The sequence below is a fragment of the Heptranchias perlo genome, unplaced genomic scaffold (genome assembly GCF_035084215.1).
Source record: "Heptranchias perlo isolate sHepPer1 unplaced genomic scaffold, sHepPer1.hap1 HAP1_SCAFFOLD_117, whole genome shotgun sequence".
NCBI lineage: Eukaryota > Metazoa > Chordata > Chondrichthyes > Hexanchiformes > Hexanchidae > Heptranchias > Heptranchias perlo.
Window position 1 is genome coordinate 406,919 of NW_027138396.1, and position 25,672 is coordinate 432,590.

Genomic DNA, 25,672 nt, shown 5'->3' on the forward strand with positions numbered 1-25,672 from the left:
TTGATCGTTCTGGGGGAGTGCTTCAATACACACCAGACAGAGTGGGACGCATTATAGTCGTGTGTGTGCCCTGCATAAAATGGCACAACAGAGAGGGGTGCCGCCTGAGGAGGCCCCATCCACATCTGCCACCCACATTGAGGAGGAGGAGGAGGAGGAGGAGCAGGAGGAGGAGGAGGAGCAGGAGGAGGAGGCGGAGGAGGAGGAGGAGGAGGTGGAGGAGAAGCAGGAGGAGGAGGAGGAGCAGGAGGAGGAGGAGGAGCAGGAGGAGGAGGCGGAGGAGGAGGAGGAGGCGGAGGAGGAGGAGGAGGAGGTGGAGGAGGAGGAGGAGCAGGAGGAGGAGGTGGAGGAGGAGGAGGTGGAGGAGAAGCAGGAGGAGGAGGAGGAGCAGGAGGAGGAGGTGGAGGAGGAGGAGGAGGAGGAGGTGGAGGAGAAGCAGGAGGAGGAGGAGGAGCAGGAGGAGGAGGTGGAGGAGGAGGCGGAGGAGGAGGAGGAGGAGGAGCAGGAGGAGGAGGAGGAGCAGGAGGAGGAGGCGGAGGAGGAGGAGGAGGAGGAGAAGCAGGAGCAGGAGGAGCACGAGGAGCAGGAGCAACCTATGGGCAGAGTAGATGCCAGGGACGCACTGATATGTGAACGGTTCTCCTAACATCAAAAAGTGTGAAGAGTCCAGTCCTCAAACCACCTGGATAGAGCAGCACCCACAACAGCACCCACCACCCCCCCCTGCACAAAACAGTCCTGCAACTACACATACACCCACTGTAGTGTGACCCAATGGGTGGCATCAAGTGTTGGCCATTCATGGTGAACCTCATGAAATGGCCCTATTAGAAAAGCCAGTCGAGAATGGCCAAGATGTGGCAGTAGTGGTGACAATCATAATATTTAATGTGAGTTTAACAAAAAGCAAATATAAATAAAAAACATGACCAACCGTCAATCACCCTTGTGCATCCCCTTCGTGCTTACAAAACCTTCGCCTTTTGCTTCCGACGACTTCTACATGGTGCATCCCCTGTGGCTGCAGCAGAGGTAGTGGCAGTTTGCTCGTGTTCATGCCCTGACTGATTAGATGCTTTGGGCCTACGCCCTCTGGGTTTTGGAGCCCGCGAGGGCCCCTCCAAAGGCTGCTCCACCTGCACCTGTGCAGGGGTAGACTCGGCCACCTGGAGAGGAGACAGCATTGTGGGTACTGGTTGAGAGGGGGGTGAAATGTGGGAGCGCTTTGAGTGGTGTCCCCACTTCCATGTCCCCTTTCGCCATCATCCCTCCCCTGGGCCCACATCGCTCCTACCACTCTGCTGAACAACAGTTTGGAGGACATGTATGATGCCTTGTAAGGCCAGTGCTAGTGTATCTGCCTGTTTAAGGCAGCAGAATGTTGTTCACCCTGAGTCCGAACGGCCGTTGACAGGGCCTGAATGGACTCATTTGTGAGTTGTGTTTGAAGCTTGATGGAGGCTAACCTTCCCTCCATTGCAGACATTCCCGCACTTACCCACAACACTATCTCAGAGATGCCCTCACGTCCCTGTGACAATATCGCAGAGATTCCCTCTCTTATCTGTGCCACCATTCCACTCGTGCAGGAGTTGGACTCCTCCATCCTCTGCATTATTGTGGAGAGTGTGCGTGGCACCTGTTCCAGCACCTCGTAAATGTGCTGCTGTCCCTCGATCGTTCTCCTTTTAAAGGATGACTCCCGGGGTTCAGCATCTGCGTCCAGCTGCGCAGAACCTGGAGAAGAGTGCTCCCACTGATGCGGACTCTCCGCAGCTGCCCCTGCCACCAGGGTCTGCTCGTGCTCACGTGTGTGGTAACTCACCAGGTGCCAACTGAGGAGTAGGACCCACCGAGTTGTGAGTACCTGCACTGGTGGATGGCTCACTATGATGGACCCTCAGAGGCCGCGAGCTCCTCTGAGGAATCGCCCTCTGCCGTCACAGCGGTCGCTGAAGGGCCTGTAAGAGAACAGAAGGCAATATCAAGCATCATCACAGATGTGTCATGTTGCGACATCAAATCATATTGTGTGTGCTGAATGTTAAAGTTCTGTCACCAGATGTTTGTCGGGTGCCAGTCTTGGCGTCCTCGATGGACAGGCACTCGAGGGTTCGGATGAGCTCCAGCTCCTCCTGCTAGCGTCTGTGAGGACGACGATTTGTTGTGGCCCCCCTCTGGTCCTCTCCCTCTCCTGTGCATAAGGGGAGAAAGTAGAGACGTGTGAGTGAGTGATGGTGACGTGGCCAACCGATGAATGCATTGGTTTGGGTGCAGTATGAGATGCATCAGAGGGTGAGTATGAGACAGAGCCATGACATTGTATGAGGATTGGGTTGAGTTGTAGAGGTGGGATGAGTACTGGGGAGGTGAGGAAGTGCTGAGGAAGAGCAGGTAAGTTGAGGACGAGCTTTGAGTGGGTGTGAGGAGTGATGTGATAGAGTAGTGTTGGCAGTGTAGAATGAGTTGTGGGGGTGGGGGCGGTGATGTGGAAGACGGAGTGCAGGAGAATGAGTAAGTGTACTCACTTTGACTGACCTAGTTAGGTCATTGAAACGCTTCCTGCACTGGATCCAGGTATGGGAGATGTTGCTGCTGCTGGTGACCTCCTCTGCCACCTCGAGGCCACTTCCTCCCATCCGCCAGGTAGAACAGATCCCTCCTCCACCTCACCCCATCCAGTAGCACCTGGAGTGAGGCATCGTTGAATCTTGGAGCAGCCTTGCCCCTGTGCTGCTCCATTGTGGTGTGTCGGTGTTTGCTCCGGGAGAAGCCATTGGAGGACTACCCCTTTAAATAGAGCTCCTCCAGCTGACAACCTGTGATGTGGGTTCGCAGTCTGCCCGCAGTCTGCCCGCTGCACAGCTTTCAGACGGCAAACCCGGTAGCCACGTTAAGTGGCACCAACTGATTCGCAATCGCGTGCGAAATGGACATTTTTTATTGGGCGGGTTACCCACGCACCCAATCACCCCCCCACTGCGATCCCAACTCCATTCTAATATCGGGGCCAATGAGTTTGTGAATGTGTGAGATGTATGTTGCGTTTGTGAGTGAGGTGTGTGTTTATGTGTTGTCTATGTTTTGTGCGTGTATGTGATATGTATATGTTGTTTGTGTATGTGGTGTGTGTAGTGTGTTTATGGTTTGTGTTGTGTGTGTTTATGTGCTGTGTATGTGTTGTGTTTGTGAGTTGTGTGTGTTGTGTGTGAATTATGTTTGCTATGTGTTTATGTATTGTGTATGTTGTGTGTATGTGTTGTACGTAGTGTGTGTTCTGTGTGTATATGGTGGGTATTGTGTGTATGTGTTGTGTATATGCTGTGTTGTGTGCATGTGTGTGTGTTGTGTTTATGTGTTGTTTATGTGTTCTGTTTGTTGTGTGTAATTGTTGTGCAGGTAGTATGTGTACGTGTTGTGTATGTGTTGTGTGTGTGTTTGTATTGTATATGTGTTTGCATGTGTATACAGTGTGTATGTGTTGTATGAGTGTGTACTGTGTGTATTGTTTGTGTGTTGTGTATGTGTTGTGTGTATTGCATGTGTGTTTATGTGTTGTGTATGTGTTCTGTTTGTTCTATGTGTGTATATGTATTGTGTATGGTGTGTGTGTGTACATCTGTGTGTGGTATATGTTGTGTGTGTATTGTGTGTGTTTGTGTTGTGTATGTGTTGTGTATGTATTGTGTGTGTTGTTCTCTATTATCTGTGTATGGCCACGTGTTGTGTGTATATTGTGTGTGATTAGGTGTTGTGTATGTGTGATTATGTGTTGTGTGTATTGTATTTGTATTGTGTGTGTTTATGTGCCACGTGTGTGTGTTTATGTGCCACGTGTGTGTGTTTATGTGTCACGTGTGTGTGTTTATGTGCCACATGTGTGTTTATGTGCCACATGTGTGTTTTGTCTGTGTGTGTGTATTATGTGTGTGTATTGTCCTTGCGTGCTGATATGTTTGTGATGTGGTGTTATTATGTTGTGTGCATATTGTGAACATGTTTGTGTTGTATTGTTTTGTGCATGTTGTGTATATGTTGTGTGTTTATTGTGTGTGTATTCATGTGTACGTGGTATGTGTTGTGTGTGTATTGTGTATATGTATTGTGTGCATTTGTGTTGTGTGTATTGTGCGTATGTTGTGGGTGTGTATTGTGTGTGTGATAATGTGTTGTGTTGTGTGTGTTCATGGTGTGTTTGTGCTTATGTGTTGTATTGTGTGTGGGTGTATCATGTGTTTATGTATTGTGGGTGTTTGTGTTGTGTATTGTGTGTATTATGTGTTGTGTGTGTATTGTGTATGTGTGTTTATGTACATTTATTGTGTGAGTGTTATATGCGTGTTTGTGATGTGTATGTGTTGTATGAATATGTACTGTGTGTTCTATGTGTGTGCATTGTGTGTGCTTGTGTTGTGTATGTGTTGTGTGTTCATATATTGTCTGTGTGTGTTTGTGTTGTTATGTGTTGTGAGTCTGTTCACATAGTATATGTGTTGTGTGTGTTTGTGTTGTGTATGTGTTATGTGTGTTTATGTATGTGTTGTGTGTGTTTATGTATTGTGTATTGTGTGCGTGGTTATATTGTGTGTTTGTTTATGTGTTGTGTATTTGTTGTATGTGTGTGTTGTCTGTGTGTGTTTGTGTTGTGTATGTGTGTGCATTCTTTGTGTGTTTATGTGTTGCATATGGGTTGTGTGCATTTTTTGTATATGTTTATATGTTGTGAATGTGTTGTGTATGTATTGTCTTTGTGTGTTCATGTGTGTTTCTGTGTTGTGTGTATTGTGTGTGTTGTGTATGTGTTATGTGTATTGTCGGAGTGTTTGTGTTGTGAGTGTTGTGAGTGTATTGTGTGTGCGTACTGTATGTGTTGTGTGTGCATATTGTGTGTGTGTGTGTTGTGTGTTTATGTGTTGTATATGTGTTGTGTGGGTCTTTGGTTTGTGTGCTGTGGTTGTGTAATGTGTGAGTGTGTTTATGTGTTGTGTCTGTGTTATGTATATATGTATTGTCTGTGTGTGTTTGTTCATGTATTGAGTATGCATTGTGTGTTTGTGTGTTGTGTATGCGTGTGCATTCTTTGTGTGTGTTTATGTGTTGCGTATGGGTTGTGTGCATTTTTTGTGTATGTTTATATGATGTGAATGTGTTGTGTATTAAATAAATTTAAAACAGAAATAGACAGTTTCCTAGAAGTAAAGGGAATTAGGGGTTACGGGGAGCGGGCAGGAAATTGGACATGAATTTAAATTTGAGGTTAGGATCAGATCAGCCATGATCTTATTGAATGGCGGAGCAGGCTCGAGAGGCCTATTGGCCTACTCCTGCTCCTATTTCTTATGTTCTTATGTATGTATTGTCTTTGTGTGTTTCTGTGTTGTGCATGTGTTGTGTGTATTGTGTGTGTTGTGTATGTGTTGTGTGTATAGTCGGAGTGTTTGTGTTGTGAGTGTTGTGTGTGTATTGTGTGTGCGTTCTGTATGTGTTGTGTGTGCGTTCTGTATGTGTTGTGTGTGCGTTCTGTATGTGTTGTGTGTGCATTGTGTGTGTGTGTGTTGTGTGTTAATGTGTTGTATATGTGTTGTGTGGGTCTTTGGTTTGTGTGCTGTGGTTGTGTAATGTGTATGTGTTTATGTGTTGTGTCTGTGTTATGTATATATGTATTGTCTGTGTGTGTCTATTCATGTATTGAGTATGTATTGTGTGTGTTTGTGTGTTGTGTATGTATTGTGTGTGTGTTTGTATTGTGTGTTTATCTGTTGTGTATGTATTGTGTGTGTGTGTTTGTGTCTGTTGATGTGATGTGTATTTGTTGTGTGTGTATTGCCTATGTGTGTTGATGTGATGTGTGTGTGTTTGTATATTGTGTATAGTGTTCATGTGTTGTGTGTATTTTGTGTCTGTATATGTGATGTGTGTGAGTTGTGTGTGTATATTGTCTGTATGTGTTTATGTGCTGTGTATGTGTTGTGAGTGTGTCGTGAATGTGTTGTATATGTTTGTGTGCATGTTTTAGTGTTGTGTATGTGTGGTGCGCATGTTTGTGTATTTGTTTTGTGTATTTTGTTCGATATGTTTTTATGCATTGTGTATGTGATGTGTGAGTACTGTGTGTGTGTTGTGTATGTGTTGCGTGTGTATTGTATGTGTGTGTTTATGTACTGTGTATGTGTTGTGTGTGTGTTTATGTATTGTGTGTAATGTGTGTGTACTATGTGTGTGTTTGTGTTATGTATCTGTTGTGTATGCGTCTACTGTGTGTGTTGTGTATATGCAATGTGTGTATTGTGTGTGTTTTTTGTGTGTGTTCATTGAGAGTGTGTGATTAAGTGTTGTGCATGTGTTGTGTGTATGCGTTTACATGTTTTGTGTGTTTTTGTTTTGTGTGTGTTGTGTGCCTGTTTTTATATTGTGTATGTGTTGTGTGCATGTATTGTGTGAGTATTGTGTATGTGTTGTGTGTGTGTACTGTGTGTTGTGTGTGTGCATTGTCTGTGTGTTTGTGTTGTGAATATGTTGTATGTATTATCTGTGTGTGTTTGTGTTGTGTCTTTTCATTTATTATGTATATGTTGTATGTGTATTGTGTGCGTGTGTTTGTGTTCTATATGTGTTGTTTGCATATTGTGTATATTGTGTTTGTGTTTATGTGTTGTGTGTGTATTGTGTTGTGTATGTCTGTGTTGTGTGTGTATTGTTTGTGTGTTTGTGTTGTGTGCATTGTGTTGTGTAGTGTGTGGTGTCTGTGTGTGTGTTTATTTGTTGTGTATGTGTCATGTGTGTGTGTTCTGTATGTGCTGTATGTGTTGTGTGTGCATTTGTTTATATGTTGTGTCTGTGTTGTGTGTATTGTGTGTGTTTATGCAGTGTATGTGTCTATTGTGTGTGTGTGATTAAGTATTGTATGTGTTTATGTGTTGTGTATATTTTGTGTGTGTGTGTTGTGTGTGTTTATGTGTTGTGTGTCTGTATTGTGTGTATGTTTATGTGTTGTGTGTCTGTATTGTGTGTGTGTTTATGTGTTGTCTATCTGTTATGTGTGCATTGTCTGTGGCTTATGCTTGATCAACCTTATTGAATTCTTTGAAGAAGTAACAGAAAGAGTAGAAAAGGGCAATGCAGTAGATGTTTGGATTTTCAAAATGCCTTCGATAAGGTATAATAGACTATGACTAAGGTCAGAGCATGGAAGTCTGGGAACAAATAGCAGAATGGATAGCAAGCTGACTACAAAACAGAAAACAGAGAGTAGGAGTTAAGGGTAGTTACTCAGACTGGACAAAGGTGGGAAGTGGTGTTCTACAAGGATCGGTACTGGGACCACTGTTGTTCACCATTTACATAAATGATTTGGACTCAGGAATTGGAAGCACAATTTTAAAATTTGCAGACGACACCAGATTGGGGGGTGTAGTTAATACTGAGGAAGAATGTGACAAATTACAAGAGGACATTAATCAACTTACAGAAAGGGCGTGTAATTGGCAAATACATTTCAATATAGATAAGTGTGAGGTGGTGCATTAAAATAGGGAGGCCATTCCCTAGGGATAATAAGAGTTTAAATGGGGTACAGGAGTAAAGGGATCTGGGGATACAGCTACAAAAATCACTAAAAGTAGTAACACAGGTTAATAAGGCCATAAAAAAAAGCAAACAAAGCACTGGGGTTCATTTCTAGAGGGATAGAATTGAAAAGCAGAGAAATTATATTATACTTGTATAGAACTTTGGTTAGACCATATTTGGAGTATTGTCCACAGTTCTGGTCTCCATATTATAAAAAGGACATAGAGGCATTGGAGAAGATGCAAAAAAGATTCACAAGGATGATACCAGAACTGAGAGGATACATGTATCAGGAAAGGCTGATCAGGCTGGGGAACTTTTCTCTAGAAAAAGAGAAGGCTGAGGGGTGACCTGATAGAGGTCTTTAGATAATGAAAGGGTTTGATAGGGTAGATGTAGAGAAAATGTTTCCAATTCCGGAGCTGTCGAAACTCGGGGCCATAAATATAAAATAGTCACTAATAAATCCAAAAGGGAATTCAGGAGAAATTTCTTTACCCAGAGAGTGGTAAGAATGTGGAACTCACTACCACATGGAGTAGTTGAGGTGAATAGCAGAGATGCATTTAAGGGGAAGCTGGATAAACACATGAGGGAGAAAGGAATAGAAGGATATGTTGATAGGGTGAGATGAATTAGGGAGGGAGGAGGCTCATGTGGAGCATAAATGCTGGCGTAGACCAGTTGGGCCGAATGGCCTGTTTCTGTGCTGTAGACTATATGTAACTCTATTATTCAATCCAAATTGGTTGCATCTCACAGGTAGAAAGTGTATTGGCCTCAACAGATCTGAATCATTGGAGTGGATTTTAATTCGGAGCAGGATTCTGGCAGGAAAGCGTTCCGGCAATTTTATTTCCCGCCCGGCAGAGGAAGCAAGGCGACATGGACCGGATTCTGATGAAGGGTCCTGAGACTTGAAACATTAACTCTGCCTTCCTCTCTCCACAGATGCTCAGTATTTCCATCATTTTCTGTTTTTATTTCAGATTTCCAGCATCTGCTGGGTTTTGCTTTTGTTTTCACCTTAATTTAATTTAGTTTTTTGAAATTGTTAATTTTCTTATCACCATAGAGTCCCTAAAGTACTATGGGCATGAAAATGAGCGGTATAGCGCCCGTTGTTTCGGCGCTACACGGCCTCTCCGACATCCAAGATGGCATCTTGGCTGCGCGCACACGTTTCCAGCGTGACGTGCGCCGGACGCCATCTTGGTATAGGAGTTAGCGCAGGCGCACATAATGAACACTGGAATCATGTAAAGTTGGGAGAAAATGGCTTCAATCAGTGTGCTACGCTGATTTAAAGTGATAGACACCATTATGGGACTTAACAGCTCAACTCAACGCACGGTCTTAACCCTGACCATCTGAACAGGTCTTAAAGTGCCAGGAAGGCCCCCCACTGGTGCTATTTAAAGGCACCATTCAGGATTTACAGGCTAGTGGCTGGATTATTGCTTCTGGTTGCCGAGACATTTGTAACTGTTTCTGGAGGTCTCCTAGACTTGAATACTAGGACTCGGGGGCATAGCCTAACATTTAGAGCCAGGACGTGGAGGAGTGAAGTTTGGAAATGCTTCTACACGCAAAGGGTGGGAGAAGTTTGGAACGCTCTTCTGCAGATGGCAGTTAATGTTAGCTCAATTGTGAATGTTAAATCTGAGATTGATAGATTTCTGTGAACCAGGAGTATTAAGGGATATGGGGCTAAGGCGGGTATATGGAGTGAGGTCACAGGTACAGCATGATCTCACTGAATGGCGGAACAGGCTCGAGTGGCTAAATGCCACTGCCACTTGCTACCTCCTGATATGCGCCACCTTCTCCTGCAAGAAAGTGGGACGTGTGTCTGGATGATGTGCCGGCCTCACTCACCTTGACCACTCATGTCAAAGTATTGAGCTTCTTCCTGCCCTGCATCCATGTTCACGATGCTCTGCCCCTGGCATTGACTTTGTCCCCGCTGCCTTCCACTGCCTTTTGGGTATATGTCTGGAGGGTCTCTTGCCCCCACCCCCCACAACCCGACACCTCTGTGGACATTGGATGTCCCTCCTTCTGCCCACCTTTTGCACCAAGGTCTCTAGTGTATCAGCAGAGAACCTTGGTGCACGCTCTCTCACAGGCCTGGTACCAACTCAGATCGGCGGATTGGTGAGGTCTGGTGTGCAGATTGGAGGATGTGGGATTTAGTAGTGCACAACCTTTATTCAATGTTTTAACATAACTCATCAGTGTGTAAACATAGGGATGGGACCTGTGTTTTACATGTGCGGTGACTGATCTCTGTTCAGACACCGTGCAGACAGTAGACTGTTATTTTCAGCAAAAAAACAGGTACCATCTACCTTTAAGAGATTTCTAAGAAACATCCTCCCTTTAAGAGATTGGGCTCCCCCTGCTGGTGGAAAGTGAGAATTGCATTCATTCCACATGCAAGGCCCAGAAGGGAACCCTGATTGCAGGTTAGTACTCAGGCCGGACGAAACTCATGTCCTGCCTGCGCAGGGGTCATTGGGCACGGGGTAATAGCGCATCACGCTACCCGCACCCAAAAACGGCCCTTATCCAATTTTTTTTCCCCCTATGTCCCTCCCTGCCGAGCAACTCCAGTGCTTTCAATTACACGGAATGCACCCAGGTGCCTGCAGTGGCTTCATTAATAAGAGTGGGAAGGACAAGTAACTTCAAACTAACCTGAGGGCCTCTCTGGAATCGCCTGACCCTGGGATGGGAGAGTACTTTGAACAAAAAAGGAGTCTCCCAGATTTTCCTTCATGTGAAGACTATTATGTTCTGTGTACACCCCATATTCTGATATTTATGAAAGTATGACCTTTCCACGATGCTCACAATTACTTAAAATCTCCCAGACTCCTGGGAAGACTGAAAATACAACTTCACAAAACCAAGAGCATCCTCAACTTTCATTTCAGCAAACTCCAATGGGAAGGGGGCTGAAGAAAATCTCCTGAATTCTAAATAAGGATAAATCAAATTCCTTCAAGCCACAAGTGTTATCAAGGAGAAACTGCTGCACTGTTGTCACATAAACAACTAAGGAACAGGCTATCCTAGATTGGGTATTGTGCAATGAGAAGGGGTTAATTAATAATCTTGTTGTGCGGGGTCCTTTAGGGAAGAGTGACCATAACATGATAGAATTCTTCATTAAGATAGAAAGTGAAGTCGTTCAATCCGAAACTAGGGTCCTAAATCTAAACAAACAAAACTACGAAGGTATGAGGAGTGAGTTGGGTATCATAGATTGGGAAGCTTCATTAAAAGGCATGACGGTGGATAGGCAATGGCTAACATTTAAGGAACGAATGCATGAATTACAAAGTTATACATTCCTTTCTGGCGCAAAAACACAAAAGGAAAAGTGGCCCAACCATGGCTAACAAAAGAAATTAAGGATAGTATTAGATCCAAAGAGGAGTCATATAAAGTTGCCAGAAAAAATAGCAAGCCTGAGGATTGGGAGCAGTTTGGAATTCAGCAAAAAAAGGACCAAGAGATTGATTAAAAGGGGAAATCAGCAAGTAAACTAGCAAGGAACATAAAAGTGGACTGTAAAAGCTTCTACAAGTATGTGAAAAGAAAAAGATTAGTGAAGACAAATGTAGGTCCCTTACAGTCAGAAACAGGAGAATTTAATGAATTAATGGGGAACAAGGAAATAGCAGAGCAATTAAACAAATACTTTGGTTCTGTCTTCATGGAAGAGGACACAAAAAACTTCCCAGAAATGCTAGGGAACCAAGGGACTTGTGAGAAGGAGGAATTAAAGGAAATTAGTATTCATAAAAAAATAGTGCTGGAGAAATTAATGGGACTGAAAGCCGATAAATCTCCAGGGCCTGATAATCTGCATCCCAGAGTACTAAAAGAGGTAACCATGGAAATAGTGGATGCATTGGTTGTCATCTTCCAAAATTCTATAGATTATGGAACAGTTCCTGCAGATTGGAGGGTGGCAAATATAACCACACTATTTAAAACAGACTATCGTTCACAGCAAATTACCCAGCTTTCAGGAGAACAGCGTCCACGACACCACACAACCCTGCCACGGTAACCTCTGCAAGACATGCCAGATCATCGACACAGATACCACCATCACACGAGAGGACACCACCCACCAGGTACATGGTTCATACTCCTGTGACTCGGCCAACATTGTCTACCTCATACGTTGCAGGAAAGGATGCCCCGGAGCATGGTACATTGGCGAGACAATGCAGACACTGCGACAACGGATGAACGGACACCGCGCAACAATCGCCAGACAGGAGGGTTCCCTCCCAGTCAGGGAACACTTCAGCAGTCAAAGACATTCAGCCACCGATCTTCGGGTAAGCGTTCTCCAAGGCGGCCTTCGAGACACACGACAACGCAAAATCGTCGAACAGAAATTGATAGCCAAGTTCCGCACCCATAAGGACGGCCTCAACTGGGATCTTGGGTTCATGTCACGCTACACGTAACCCCACCAGCAGAAAAAAGTTATCTTTTTAACACAACGGGTCATTCTCTGTCTTTCTCTTTCTTTCGGATGTTTCTCTCTCTCTGTCTGTTTTGTGTTCTGGCCGTTAGTGTATGCGGTGGTCCTGTAGGTAACACCACTCTGTCTGAACACTTTGATTGCCTTGACAACGGGCAGTTGGAAAGATTATCTGTAATCACCAGGTATTGTTCTATGACTATAAATGCGGTAACCTTCCATGGAATCCCACACTCGCTCACCTGACGAAGGAGAAAGCCTCTGAAAGCTTGTGATTTTCAAATAAAACAGTTGGACTATAACCTGGTGTTGTAAGATTGCTTACATTTGTCAACCCCATTCCATCACCGGCATCTCCACATCATCACTATTTAAAAAAGGGGGGAGAGAGAAAACAGGAAACTACAGACCGGTTAGCCTAACATCAGTAGTCGGGAAAATGCGAGAGTCTATTATAAAGGATGTGATAACAGGACACTTGGACAATATCAACGGGATTAGACAAAGTCAACATGGATTTATGAAAGGGAAATCATGTTTGACAAACCTACTGGAGTTTTTTGAGGATGTAACTGGTAGAATAGATAACCAGTGGATGTGGTTTATTTGGATTTTCAGAAGGTCTTTGATAAAGTCCCACATAAGAGGTTAGTGTGCAAAATTAAAGCACATGGGATTGGGGGTAATATACTGGCATGGATTGAAAATTGGTTAACAGACAGGATACAGAGAGTGGGAATAAATGGGTCTTTTTCAGGGTGGCAGGCAGTGACTAGTGGGGTACCGCAGGGATCAGTGCTTGGGCCCCAGCTATTCACAATATATATCAACGATTTGGATGAGGAAACCAAATGTAATATTTCCAAGTTTGCTGATGACACAAAACTAGGTAGGATTGTGAGTTGTGAGGAGGATGCAAAGGGGCTTCAAGGTGATTTAGACAAGTTGAGTGAGTGGGGAAATACATGGCAGATGCAGTATAATGTGGATAAATGTGAAGTTATCCACTTCGGAAGGAAAAACAGAAAGGCAGAGTGTTATTTAAATGGTGATAGATTGGGAAATGTTGATGTACAAAGGGACCTGGGTGTCCTTGTACACCAGTCACTGAAAGCAAACATGCAGGTGCAGCAAACAGTTAGGAAGTCAAATGGTATGTTGGCCTTCATTGCAAGTGGATTTGAGTACAGGAGCAAGGATGTCTTACTGCAGTTATACAGGGCCTTGGTGAGACCACACCTGGAGTATTGTGTGTAGTTTTGGTCTCTTTACCTAAGTAAGGATATACTTGCCATAGAGGGAGTGCAGCGAAGGTTCATCAGACTGATTCCTGGGATGGCAGGATTGTCGTATGAGGAGAGATTGGGTCGACTCAGCCTGTATTCACTAGAGTTTAGAAGAATGAGAGGTGATCTCATTGAAACGTATAAAATTCTGACAGGGCTAGACAGACTGGATGCAGGGAGGATGTTTCCCCTGGCTGGGGGGGGGGTCCAGAACGAGGGGTCACAGTCTCAGGATACGGGGTAGGACATTTAGGACTGAGATGAGAAGAAATTTTTTCATTCAGAGGGTGGTGAACCTGTGGAATTCTCTACCACAGAAGGCTGTGGAGGCCCAGTCACTGAATATATTTAAGAAGGAGACAGATAGATTTCTGGATATACTAGGCATCAAGGGGTATGGGGAGAGAGCGGGAATATGGTATTGAGATAGAGGATCAGCCATGATCGTATTGAATGGCAGAGCAGGCTCGAAGGGCCGAATGGCCTACTCCTGCTCCTATTTTCTATGTTTCTATGTTTTTATAAATAGTAAAAGGATTCTGGGATTTCCAAAAGAAACATTCTCATTTTTACTTCTTAGTTGTCACTGGAAAGTTAAGGAGATTTTGTCCCTCTGCATTGAAAAACATTTTGCTCTTGGCAGTTGTTGGAAGTTTTCTGGTGGTGCTTTTGCTTCTGCACACAGGAAGATGGAAACCATTGTTGCTCATGTACACAATTGTTTGAAGATTATTTGTATACTGTGGTGAAAAGACACATGAAACACTTGGGTGCACAATGCTGTACCTGAGAATTACAAGCTTGGAATGGCTCACTCTTGATGATGCTACACTGTTTCTGAGCCCACGCATCTCGATGAACGTTAATTGAGCAAGGGTCTTTGCCTTTCTTTACATTCGGACAGGTAGGAGACATCTTCCAGCTGTTTCCAAACTCCTCCATGTTTACAACCACCAACTGGCTTTTTGTGGTAAAATCATTGTGTACATTGCCATCATAATTGCCACACAATCCACAGATGGTACCCTGTAATAACCAATAAAGGTGCCAATTATTAGACTGAAAATATGGAAAGTTATTAGACTTGCTTTCTTTCTCTCTTTCTAAATGTTTAATTTAAAGGCGTTTTCAGAAGAAATAACTTGGTAGCGATGGGGGAGAATAGAACTGTGTGCCATATCATTCCAAAGACGTCACGCACAAGTGATGCAGTGATTTATGTCAGTGCATCATCCATTTACATGCAAATCGGAAGAAGTTTGCTTATCCCTTTTTTAGAAAAGCAATGTCCCTTTAGCAGATCCGTGAAAATGGTTACACTTTGGAACTGCTTGTGATTTTTCTGTGATAAAAACTTGTTTGAATAGAAGTGATTAGTGTTTTGAGCTCCATATTCTCTTTTCGGCTTGTAGTATTTTCTTCACGTTCAGGATATGGGATTCGCAGGCAAGGCTGGCATTTATAGCCCATCCCGAGTTGCCCTGAGAAGGTGATGGTTGGCCTTCTTCTTGAGCCGCTGCAGTCCATGTGGGGAAGGCGCTCCCACAATGCTGTTAGGTCGGGAGTTACAGGATTTTGGCTTAGCGACCTTCGCAGGAAATGCGCGATATTTCCAAGTCAGGATGGTGTGTGACTTGGAGGGAAACATGGAAGTGATGGTGTTCCCATGCACCTGTTGCCCTTATCCTTCTAGATGGTGGAGTCATGAGTTTGGGAGGTGCTGCTGAAGAAGCCTTGGCCACTTGCTGCAGAGTATCCTTTAGATAGAACACAATGCAGCCACAGTACGCTTGTGATGGAGGGGCTGGCTGTTTAGACGAGTGGATAAGGTGCCAACCAAGCGGGCTGCTTTGTCCTGGATGGTGTTTAGCTTCTTGAGTGTTGTTGTAACCCATCCAGGCAAGTGGAGAGTATTCCATCACACTCCTGACTTGTGCCTTCTGGATGGTGGAGAGGCTTTGGGGAATCAGGAGGTGAGCCACCCACCACAGAATACCCTGCCTCTGACCTACTCTAGTGGCCACAGCATTTATATAGCTGGTCGAGTTGAGTGTCTGGTCAATGATAACCCCATGAATGTTGATGGTGGGGGACACGGTTATGGTATTGAATGTCAAGGGGAGATGATTAGGCTCTCTCTCTTGTTGGAGATGGTCATTGCTTGGCAGTTGTGTTGCACCAATGTTACCTGCCACTGATCAACCCAAAGCAGTCGATGATCAAGAGGATTGGCTATACCCATCAGTATTTATTTGTGTTGGACCTTCAGTGTGTTAAAGATGAGCAACAAATATCTTTACTGTTCAAGTAAGCTGTTGAAATGATGTTGTAATGAATGGAGACTCAGCAATGGTCACTCATTTATAATAAATGTTATCTTATTCACCATTTTTATTCTCTTGAACAAGATGGCAAAACATTAATTATTTCCATACTGAGTACTGACCGAGAACTTCTCAAAGGAGTAGTAACACAAATGTGAACCTAAGATTATTAATATTGATCTATAGTGGTGATTATATCAAACTTAAATCCTCCAAAGATCTGAATTTAATTTTTCATTGGTTTATTTATTCCCCAGTGCATATCATTCTCTGTCCAATTGTCAGGCAGGATGCTTGCTCCTACAATTTTTGCTATTGGCGCATTCCAACCAGGGTTAAGATTTTTTCCAGGAATGGTGCATTCGTGTAGAGTGACTTGCTGAGTTTTTTACATTACTTCGAGAAAGTTCCAAAACCACTCCCTGGATGGTAGTCTGTGATTGCAAGCTCAGGCACTGAAAATTGTAACTGGAAGCCACATTCTAACACACAGAGGCGGAGTGCGTTAGATTGCCCCTGCATTCTGCCAACACAACAACTGTCACTGCACCTCAAAGTAATTCAATGTACGTTAAGGGGTTTGAGATGTTTCTGTGAGGCTTGATAAGGGCCATTGTAAATGCAAGACTTTCTTGTTCAATAGATTTTAAATTTCTGTCAATGTACAGAACATCCTTGGTAATAACAACAAGGTTCAGGAATAAGCACTTACCTTAAAGGAGTGACTGAGTTTGATAGTCAAGCTTGTTTTCTTGTCCCACATCAATACCAGTCCATTTTTAGCTTCAATCACAAGGTAAATGCCAAGATGACGCACTTCATAAGGTATGTATATACTGCTACCAAACTTCACCACTTCATACTTTCCATCTGAGAGTTTTATTTCAGAGTTCTGGGGGGTTTTAAATAATCATATTAGTCAAATACCATATAAAATAGTCACATATAAATTGCACCAGGAACTGTCCTGTATCTATTGAATATGCTCTTTGCCGGAATTTGGCCATTGTTACCATTCTGATATCACGTTACATAGAAAAATAAAAAGAAACAATTATTTAAAAATTAGCATGTGTCTAACAAAAATATTAATGCCCAGTAGAACAATTTCACTGATTGTAAAATGTAAATCACTGGGTCCTTTCACTTGCATGGAACAAGGCGACGGTGACCCTGATTGCATCTTATCCTCTGTTCACTTACCCCCAAGAAGATTTTGATTGATTTGGAACATGTTGTTCCAGTGGTTCCACAAGGGATATTTTCAGTGATTACTCTGAAGGTGCCAATGGAAGGGTTATTTCCACAATAATCCTGAAACAATCATGAATAAAAACAGAATTAAAGACTAACAGCTTCACACAATACGTGATTTTAAGGCTATAGATGTGTCACAAAAGAAACTTACTTAGTCCTAAACATTTTAAATTTGAAGCATAAAACTAATCATAAACTGATCGATTTAGCATCATTGCACTGTTGAATGAATCAGTTCATGATTGTTGTTACTGATTTAGGCTTCAAATTTTATTGTATAATGTCATTCTTTTTGTTTTAATTAAAATAAGATAATAATTACAAATAAACATGAAAGGAAATGCATATTTGTCCAACAATACCTGTGCAACAATATATTCACAGTCCCCATTAAAATTGTAGCGTTTCCCATCAAAAGTGATGTAATGCCCATCTCCGTAGATCATACATGTCCCATGACATTGTTGTTTTGTGCAGGTCCACAATCTGTTGTTACATTCACTGAGAAAATGAAATAAGATGGACATTAACCAGGATAGATTCGCATTGAGGTTCCACAGTTGCATCTTGCAGTTGACATTAACAGAAAATCAAGAGTGAATGCTTGCTACGTACCATGTGTTGCAGTCCACTTGGACAATGTCCCCAGATTGGTAATGGACGCCATTGTGTGCACATGGGCACTGATTTATGGGAATACAGCCACCGCTTTCATCAGAGACTAAACCTTCAGGACACACACATCCAGAGACACAATCTGTGGCATACTGTGGAGAAAAAATAAAACTTTTATTGGAGCTCAGAGATTTAGGGGTCCAAATACAGAAATTACGAAAAACTACTGGACAGGTACAAAATATAAATAACAAATGGCTAATGGGGTTGGAATACAAAGGGCTGGAAGTTATGATCGCATTGTTTAAAGCTCTGATTAAGCCACATCTGGAGTGCCCCATTCAGTTATGGGCATCACACCTCAAGAGGCTATATTGGCCTTCGAGGGGATGTAGCGCAGATTCACCAGAATGATACAAGGGCTCAGAGGGTTAAATTATGAGGACAAGTTACACAGACTAGGCTTCTATTCCATTAAGAATAGAAGATTAAGGGGTGATCTAATTGAGACGTTTAAGATGATTGAAGGATATGATAGGGTATATGGAGAGACACTATTTCCTCTGGTGGGGTAGTCCATAACAAGTGGGCATGACTTTATAATTAGAGCCAGGCCACATTCAGGGGTGATGTCAGGAAGCACTCCTTCAAACAAAGGGTAGTGGAAATCTGGAACTCACTCCCCCAAATAACTGCTGAGGTAAGGGTATTAAGGAGCAAAGGCACATAGGTGGAGTTGAGATGCAGATCAGCCATGATCTGATTGAATGGCGGAACAGGCTCGAGAGGTTAAATGGCCGACTCCTGTTTCTATGTTCCTAAAATCTATGAGCTACCACACAGCCTTTGCTTCATGTGCTACTTTTTATACGGAAACTGAAGGGACAAAAAGAAAAGAATCTCTGAGCACACAAAGCACAATAGTTCTAAGCCAAGAAAGAAGAATAATATCTAAGAATCACACAAGTGCTTGTGGCCCCTGAAATATTAGCACAGATAATACCACAGTCACTATATTGCCACTTACACAGTCCATATCAAGGGTCTGGCAGCTCTTCTGACATTCTGTACCAGCGCTGCCAACTGAAGCGTTATTACAGTCAAAATAAACCATGGGAGCAACACAGGCTGGAAAGCAAAACCAAAAATGGATTTAGATACACACAAGAGACATTTTATTCTCTGAATAATTTATTTTTTCTCAAGATGTTACCTTGAAGTTTTAAATCTTTTCCAATACACTCTAGCTTCCCTTGATTGCAGGCACTGCAAGAAAATAACAAAATATCTTCAATCACTGAAGCCCAACGCCATTCAGATACTCCTATTGCTCAGTGAAATAATGAATTAGCTTCATTAGCTCACCACATGGCATCTTCCTCATGAATGACTGCTCCTGCTGCCACTGCCGACCCTTTATAGTAACACGAGCAACTAGAGGGTGGTACACATTTACCAGTGCCATCCATATAGGTTCCATTAGCACAACCACATCCATCCACTGGCACAAAGTCAACCTCACATGTTTTATCTGGTGCTCCTAAGGACTGGCAAGTACGATGGCAGTTTGTCATATTGGAGCTGTAGATGAGAGTCTTGGGACAGTTGATATATTTAGCTGCAATTAAAAAACACAGACAACTTGAGGAATTTCCAGATTTCAGTTTAAAACTAGTCTAAAATAAATATATTCTTTCAGAGTGGCTGTTACTAACACAATGTGCTATGTGTCAGTCACTAACATACTGTGCCTTTAGGCACAGTTCATTAACATGTTGCGCTGCCATTCACAAGAACAACAGCTTGCATTAACATAGCTCCTTTGATGAAAAAAAGGTCCAAAGCCACTTCACAAATAGGTGATAGAAATGGACATTGAGCCAGGAAGGGATAGATTATGGGTGGTAGAAAGCTTGTTCAAAGAAATGAGTTTTGAGAAGGATTTTGAAGGTGGAGACAGGTTTAGGAAGAAAGCTCCAGAGATGAAGACCAATGCAGCTGAATTTTCCACATCGTTCACCTGAGGAAGGAGGAAGCCTCCGAAAGCTTGTGAATTTAAAATAAAATTGCTGGACTATAACTTGGTGTTGTAAAATTGTTTACAAATGCAGCTGAAGGCTGTGCTACCAATGTGGAGCAAAGGGAGGAGGGGGAGGAAGGGATGCACAGAAGGCCGGAGTCAGAGGAATGGACTGTTGAGAGGGAACATAGGGCTGGAGATGATTGCACAGGTAGGGTGAGGCAAGGCCATGGAGGGATGTAAAAATGAGGTTTAGTATTTTAAGTGTAATACTTTTGGGGATAGGGTGCCAATGTAGGTCAGTGAAGATGGGGCTGATGAGCAAATGGGACTGGATAAATGCAGCAGTTTTGGTCAAGTTTGAGTTCATGAAAAGTGGAGGATGGTAGGCCAGCTAGAAGAGCATTGGAGTCATCTGAAGGTATCAGGGGCTGAGGTAGGGTGGAGGTGAGCAATGTTGTGGCGCTGCAAGAATGTGATTTGGTGATGGAAAGGATGTAGAGATTTAAAGTTACGGTCAGGGTTGACAGGATGCCAAGGTTGAAGACAGTCTGGATGAGCCTGAGACAGCAGTAAGGGAGGGGGTGGATTGAGTGGCAATGGAATGCCCATTACATTATGTCAGTCCATGCAAAGCATTAATATGTACCTTTTGTTGCCCTATGGTGGATTTTTCTAGGTATATAAGAATATGAGGCTGCAGTAGATGGGAAAGGGCAAATGTTTCACAGTTACTGCTACAAATCTGACAGGTGTACAGGGTGTGGAGGTGATTAATATAGTTGTACTTACAGCACACATCAGTTCTCCAGTTAGAAATGGTGATGCCTTTGGCTGCACAGGCCTGAACATATGAGGAGAGGGCAGCACACATGCAGTCCTCACTCTTTTCACAGTTACAGCTGTCATATTTACATTGCTGAAAGATAAAAGCTTTGTGTTATCTCACACTTAAGGTGAAAAGTTTTAAACAAAGATTGAACTAAAAAATAATCCTTCTAACGGAAACACTCAATACAGAACAGAATTTGCAACCCAAAACATTGAGTATAGGTCCACATTGCTGCAGTTTCTAATCATCTGCAAGGCCTTATGCACCAATACAATCTTGAAATGTTCACAAAACAAATCAGAGCTGTGACTTTTACATCGTTGCAACCAATACTGCAGTTTTCATAGCAATAAATATCAGACACAATGACACAGTAACTTTGTGTACCTCATAGTAGAGATTGGGGTTGATCTGTGAATGACACAGAGCAAATGCAGAGTTCTCAGCTACTAGCAGGGAGCACCAATGCTTGGCATACTTTTCTATAAAAACAAGACAAGAAAGGAGAAATTCGAGGATTTAGAAAAAGCTATTTCCAACTGATTAACTTGTTGCAGAAACAGCAGCATTTTCCACCCCCATTTGTGCACCCACCTCTCCCACTCACCCCATTCCTGATCCAATGTGATCAATCTGTCTGATACTCACCCTCTGTTGCATCAGCTTCATTATCATCCTGACCCAGAGCAATGCATCCATCGGGCGACCATGACACTCTCACTCACTCACTCATCTGTACTTTATCCCCTTGTAGAAGAGAGCGCAAAATGCGAGGGAGAGGGTGAGGACAGAAGGGGGGCCTCCACAAATCGTGGCCCTCACAGAGGCGGAGGAGGAGGCGTTGGAGATAAGCCAGACGGTGGAGTGCCTGGCCGCCAGGGATACCGAGACTGGTGACAGAACTTTAACATCCCTCACACACAACATGGATTGATGTTATCAATGATTGACCCGTCGCACACCTCAGGATGCTCATCACAACATTACTTCTGTGATGATTCTTAATATTGCTGTATGTTCTCCTCCAGGGGCGTCACGGACCGAAGACGTGGTCGAGGACAATTCCTCAGAGGAGCTCCAGGCCTCTGGGGGCACACATATCTTAGTGAGCTATGCACCAGCGCAGATACTCACACCCTCGGTGGGTCCTATTAGAGAGATCATTCGGTTGTCACCTGGTGAGTCACCACACACAAGTAAGCGTGAGCAGACACTGGTGGCAGGGGCAGTGGTGGAGAGTCCGCGTCGGTGGGCGCACTCCTCTCCAGGCTCTGCTCAGCTGGGCACAGATGCTGAACCCCAAGGGCCATCCTTGAGAAGGAGAATGAGAAAGGTACAGGAGCAACTTTGTGAGGGAGTGGAAAACATGCCATGCACACTCACCACAATAGTGGAGAGGATGGAGGAGTCCAATTCCAGCGCTAGTGGATTGGCGGTGCAGGTAAGTGCAGGAATGTCTTTAATGGAGAGAATGGCAGCCTCCATTGAGACTCGTGCACGGCTCACAAATAAGACCATTCAGGCCCTGGCAACGGTTGTGCGGACTCAGGCGAACTACATTCTGCTGCCTTAGACAGACAGACAGATACATTAACGCTGACCTTACAAGGCATCACACCTGTCCACCAAACTGTTCTCCAGCAGAGTGGTAGGAGTGATGTGGGCCTGGCCCAGGAGAGAGATGATGGCGAAAGGGGACATGGAAATGGGGACTCTACTCAGAGCGCTCCCAAGTCTCATCCGTTACACCCCCCTCAACCAGTACCCACGATGCTGCCTCCTCTCCAGGTGGCCGAGTCTGCCCCTGCACAGGTGCAGGTGGAGCAGTCTTTGGCGGGGCCCTCACGGGCACCGAAACCCAGAGGGCATTGGCTGAAAGCATCCAAACAGCCCGGGCATGAATCCAAGCAACCTGCCACTACCTCTGCTGCAGCCACAGGGAATGCACCACGTAGAAGCTGTAGGAGGTTGAAGTCTAAGGTTTTGTAATCACAAAGGGGATGCAAAAGGATGTCTAACAGACTGTCACATTCTTCATGTATACTTGGTTTATGTTAACATCACATTAATTGTTATGATTCTCACCACTGCTGCCACCTCTTGCCCATTCTTGAGACCCTTTTGTGAACGTGCCCTTACACGTGGCTGCTCATGAAAGGCGAGACTTGGTGCCACCCATTGGGTGTGTTTACAATGGGTGTATATGGCACTGTATGATTTGTTTTGTGCAACCTGCCGGGGGAGGGGGGGGGGTGGGTGGGGGTTGTGGTTGTGGTTGTGGTGGTCATTACAGGTGGTCTGAGTACTTGACTGTAGTCATTTCACCGATCTCCCTATGAGAATCTATCAAGCATGAGCGACTCCCTGGTATCACGAGCAGCCAGGTGAGATTGTGAGTGTGAATAAAGAAATCTGAGTCTAAATATTAAGAACTCTCAGCCAAAGGTTTGTCTGAGAGAAATGCTTGTCCTGCTGCAACCATTTAAACACTGCTTTAAATGTCCAAACTGCTGCCGGCTGCAACTTGTCTCCGTTTCCATGGGGTGTTTCAGAGGCCACGGGAGACACGTTCAGGCAGAGTTAAAATCATTTACCTGCCTCAATCCCCACAAATTTAATTGATTTAAGTGCTTCAACGATCTTAATTGCCCCTTTAAATGTCATCCCGCCAGTTTTAATTGCCGGCGGGATTTCTGGGTTTACTAAGTGCCCACACCCAGATGCGTCTGGGTCAAACTCATTTTTCGGCGGGTTGGAGCTGGGATTCGTGCCCTCTCCCAACTTTTAACATTTTTACCGCCCCCCTGCCCCCAATCCACCCGTTCTTCGAGATTAAAATCATGCCCTTGGAAACAGTCTGCTTCAATCGACCTTTCATAATTTTGAACAATTCTAACATAGTCTGCGTTGAAAATTGGGTCTTTTCTCATTAGAACAACAATTTTCAAGTCTTTCTTTGTATTTGTATCTCCTCATACCGGGCAGCATCCTCGTGAATCTGGGTTGTCCCTTCTCTAAAGCCCCCACATCCTTTCTATTGTGTGGGGCCCAATACCGCACACAGTACTCTAACTGAGCTCTTACTAAGGATTTATGTCGGCTTGTCATCACCACTTGGCTTTTATATTCAATGGCCTAAAAATCGGATCTCACGCAAAAACAGGTGCGTGGGGGGACAGGGTGCAGACTACCTGTACGAGCTAGTACCCATTCAATATCCGTGTTGATTGGAATGATTCGTGCCTGCAGCCAATATCAGGAGGCCAGGACTCTGCCTAAAGGGAGCCAGCACTTCTTAAACGGAAGCTGCTTTCTGGCTGCAAAAAACTGTACAACAAGTTCTGAAAGAAATGGCTGAAGGAAGGAGCAAGCGGTCACCAAGGTTCTCTGATGCTGCACTGGAGGCCTTGGTGCAGGAAGTGGAGAAGAGGAGGGACATCCTTTTTCTCCCAGGGGGCAGGAGGCCCTGAAGGAATCTGCTCAGGGGGCAATGGGAGGAGATCGCTGAGGACGTCAATGCCGGGAGCACGGCCCAAACAGTGCAGGAAAAAAATCAATGACTTAACTAGAGTTGTTAAGGTAAGAAGACTGCTAAAATACATTCTTAACATAGCTGCACCACTCACAGTCTCATTAATTACAATACTCACAACACTGCCCTCCCCATCACCCTGCACTGTCCCACAATCACTGCACCACACTTCACTAAAAATCCTTCTCCCCATACTCACACATTCACCATCATTACAACCCTCACTCAGCTACAGCTCACATCTCACACATACACTGTCAGCTATCCCATCATGACAGCCACCTCCTCCAAACACCTCACATGACTCTCACTAACACACTTCATTCTTTCTTGCAGGGGAAGATTGCGCACAACAGCAGGCAACAGGCTGCTATTGGAGAAGGAAGAACCCTTCTGCGTACCCTTTCCCTCCTTCAAGAGAGCGCCCTAGCTATAACGTGAAGGGCCAGAGTGAAGGTTGTGGCCACTAGAGATGTTGGAGGAGACGCTGAGCCGGGTTTCTTTACACCTCATCCTCTGTCACTTCTGATTTCTCCCCCACCCCACACACTCTGTCCGACAAGCTGCAGGTGCTTTCCACACCCACTTCTTTCTCTCCGCTCTCTCTCAGACCACAAGCCAAACCTGGCCCTTTCATCTCAGCTCCTCAGAATGTCGAGGCTCCACAGCCAGTTGAGGAAGAGGAATAAAATGATCATGAAGATGCACCGTCACTTGATCTCACTCTCACAGGCACCAGCTCAGATACTGACACCACGTGGACCTCAGAGGATAGGTTACGGGAGGGATCTGCACGTGGTGACTCACCGGGCATGTGTGCAGGAGCTAGGGCATGGGGATAGGACATCATATATACCAGCTCATCAGAGGACGAGCTCACATTCCAGTCCCACTGAAGAGGATTCAGATACTGACTCTGAGGGGCCAGGCTGCCGAAGAAGGGTAATGGACAGACACCAGGAAATGCTTGGTGCACTGGGCAGCTTGGCGGAGAGCTTGTGCACAATGTCGCAGAGTATGGAGGAGTCCACCTCCAACCTGTCTCAAGGTTTTGCGCAGAATATGGAGACCATTCTGTCCAATGTGGAACGAGTGGTCAGCTCGATCAGCACCACAGTGGAACCCACCATGATGGAGCGTCTCATGACATCTCTGACACCTTCAAACTGCTGCCTTGGAAGCTCATAGGGATACTATGGCAGTCCTCACTGCTGGGGGGGCTTTGGGGGCCACTGTTGAAAAAGGCTTCCTGGGCATCATATCACCGCTGTTCTCCAGCAGAGCCTTAGGAGTGCTGAGGCGCCACCCCAGGAGAGTGGACTTGGCTTCATGGGAGAGACAGCTGCTGTCCTCTCTCAGGATGACAGCATGCCTGCTCCTCCACCATTGTCCTAGCTGGTGTGACTCAACCAGCCGGCCCAGTCTACTGCGGCCCTGGCCGAGATGCTGCAGCCTGCAGCAGGGCCCTCTAGCCCAGAGCTGCTTGAGGTTGTCCTCCAAGGCCATCTGAAGTGTCCTCAAGGAGCAATTTCCCAATTGTCCTGAAAGCTCAGCAATCTTCCACCTCCCAAGCTGTAGCCATTGGGGAAGCATCGTGTAGGAGCACCAGGATAGGTAAATGAAAACACAAGACAGGCGCTAAGGGATTGCAGAAGGGTGATTAGTCATTTTATTCTGTCAATGCTGACATGATTTGTTTGATAAATTTGTTTTTTGATCTGGATTTG

General features: G+C 44.6%; 1 protein-coding gene across 1 annotated transcript in view; it reads right to left on the reverse strand.

The window, feature by feature from the left end:
• The window catches only part of LOC137307995 (mucin-2-like), a 91,214-nt gene that overhangs the window by 4,518 nt on the left and 61,024 nt on the right, over positions 1-25,672 (reverse strand). The window contains exons 15-24 of the mRNA XM_067976965.1: positions 20,801-20,895; positions 20,374-20,500; positions 18,927-19,179; positions 18,775-18,827; positions 18,589-18,689; positions 17,562-17,713; positions 17,309-17,447; positions 16,893-17,003; positions 16,402-16,581; positions 14,152-14,391 (exon numbers count right to left, since the gene is read on the reverse strand). Coding sequence (XP_067833066.1) covers positions 14,152-14,391; positions 16,402-16,581; positions 16,893-17,003; positions 17,309-17,447; positions 17,562-17,713; positions 18,589-18,689; positions 18,775-18,827; positions 18,927-19,179; positions 20,374-20,500; positions 20,801-20,895 — 1,451 coding nt within the window. The remainder of the gene's footprint in view (positions 1-14,151; positions 14,392-16,401; positions 16,582-16,892; positions 17,004-17,308; positions 17,448-17,561; positions 17,714-18,588; positions 18,690-18,774; positions 18,828-18,926; positions 19,180-20,373; positions 20,501-20,800; positions 20,896-25,672) is intronic.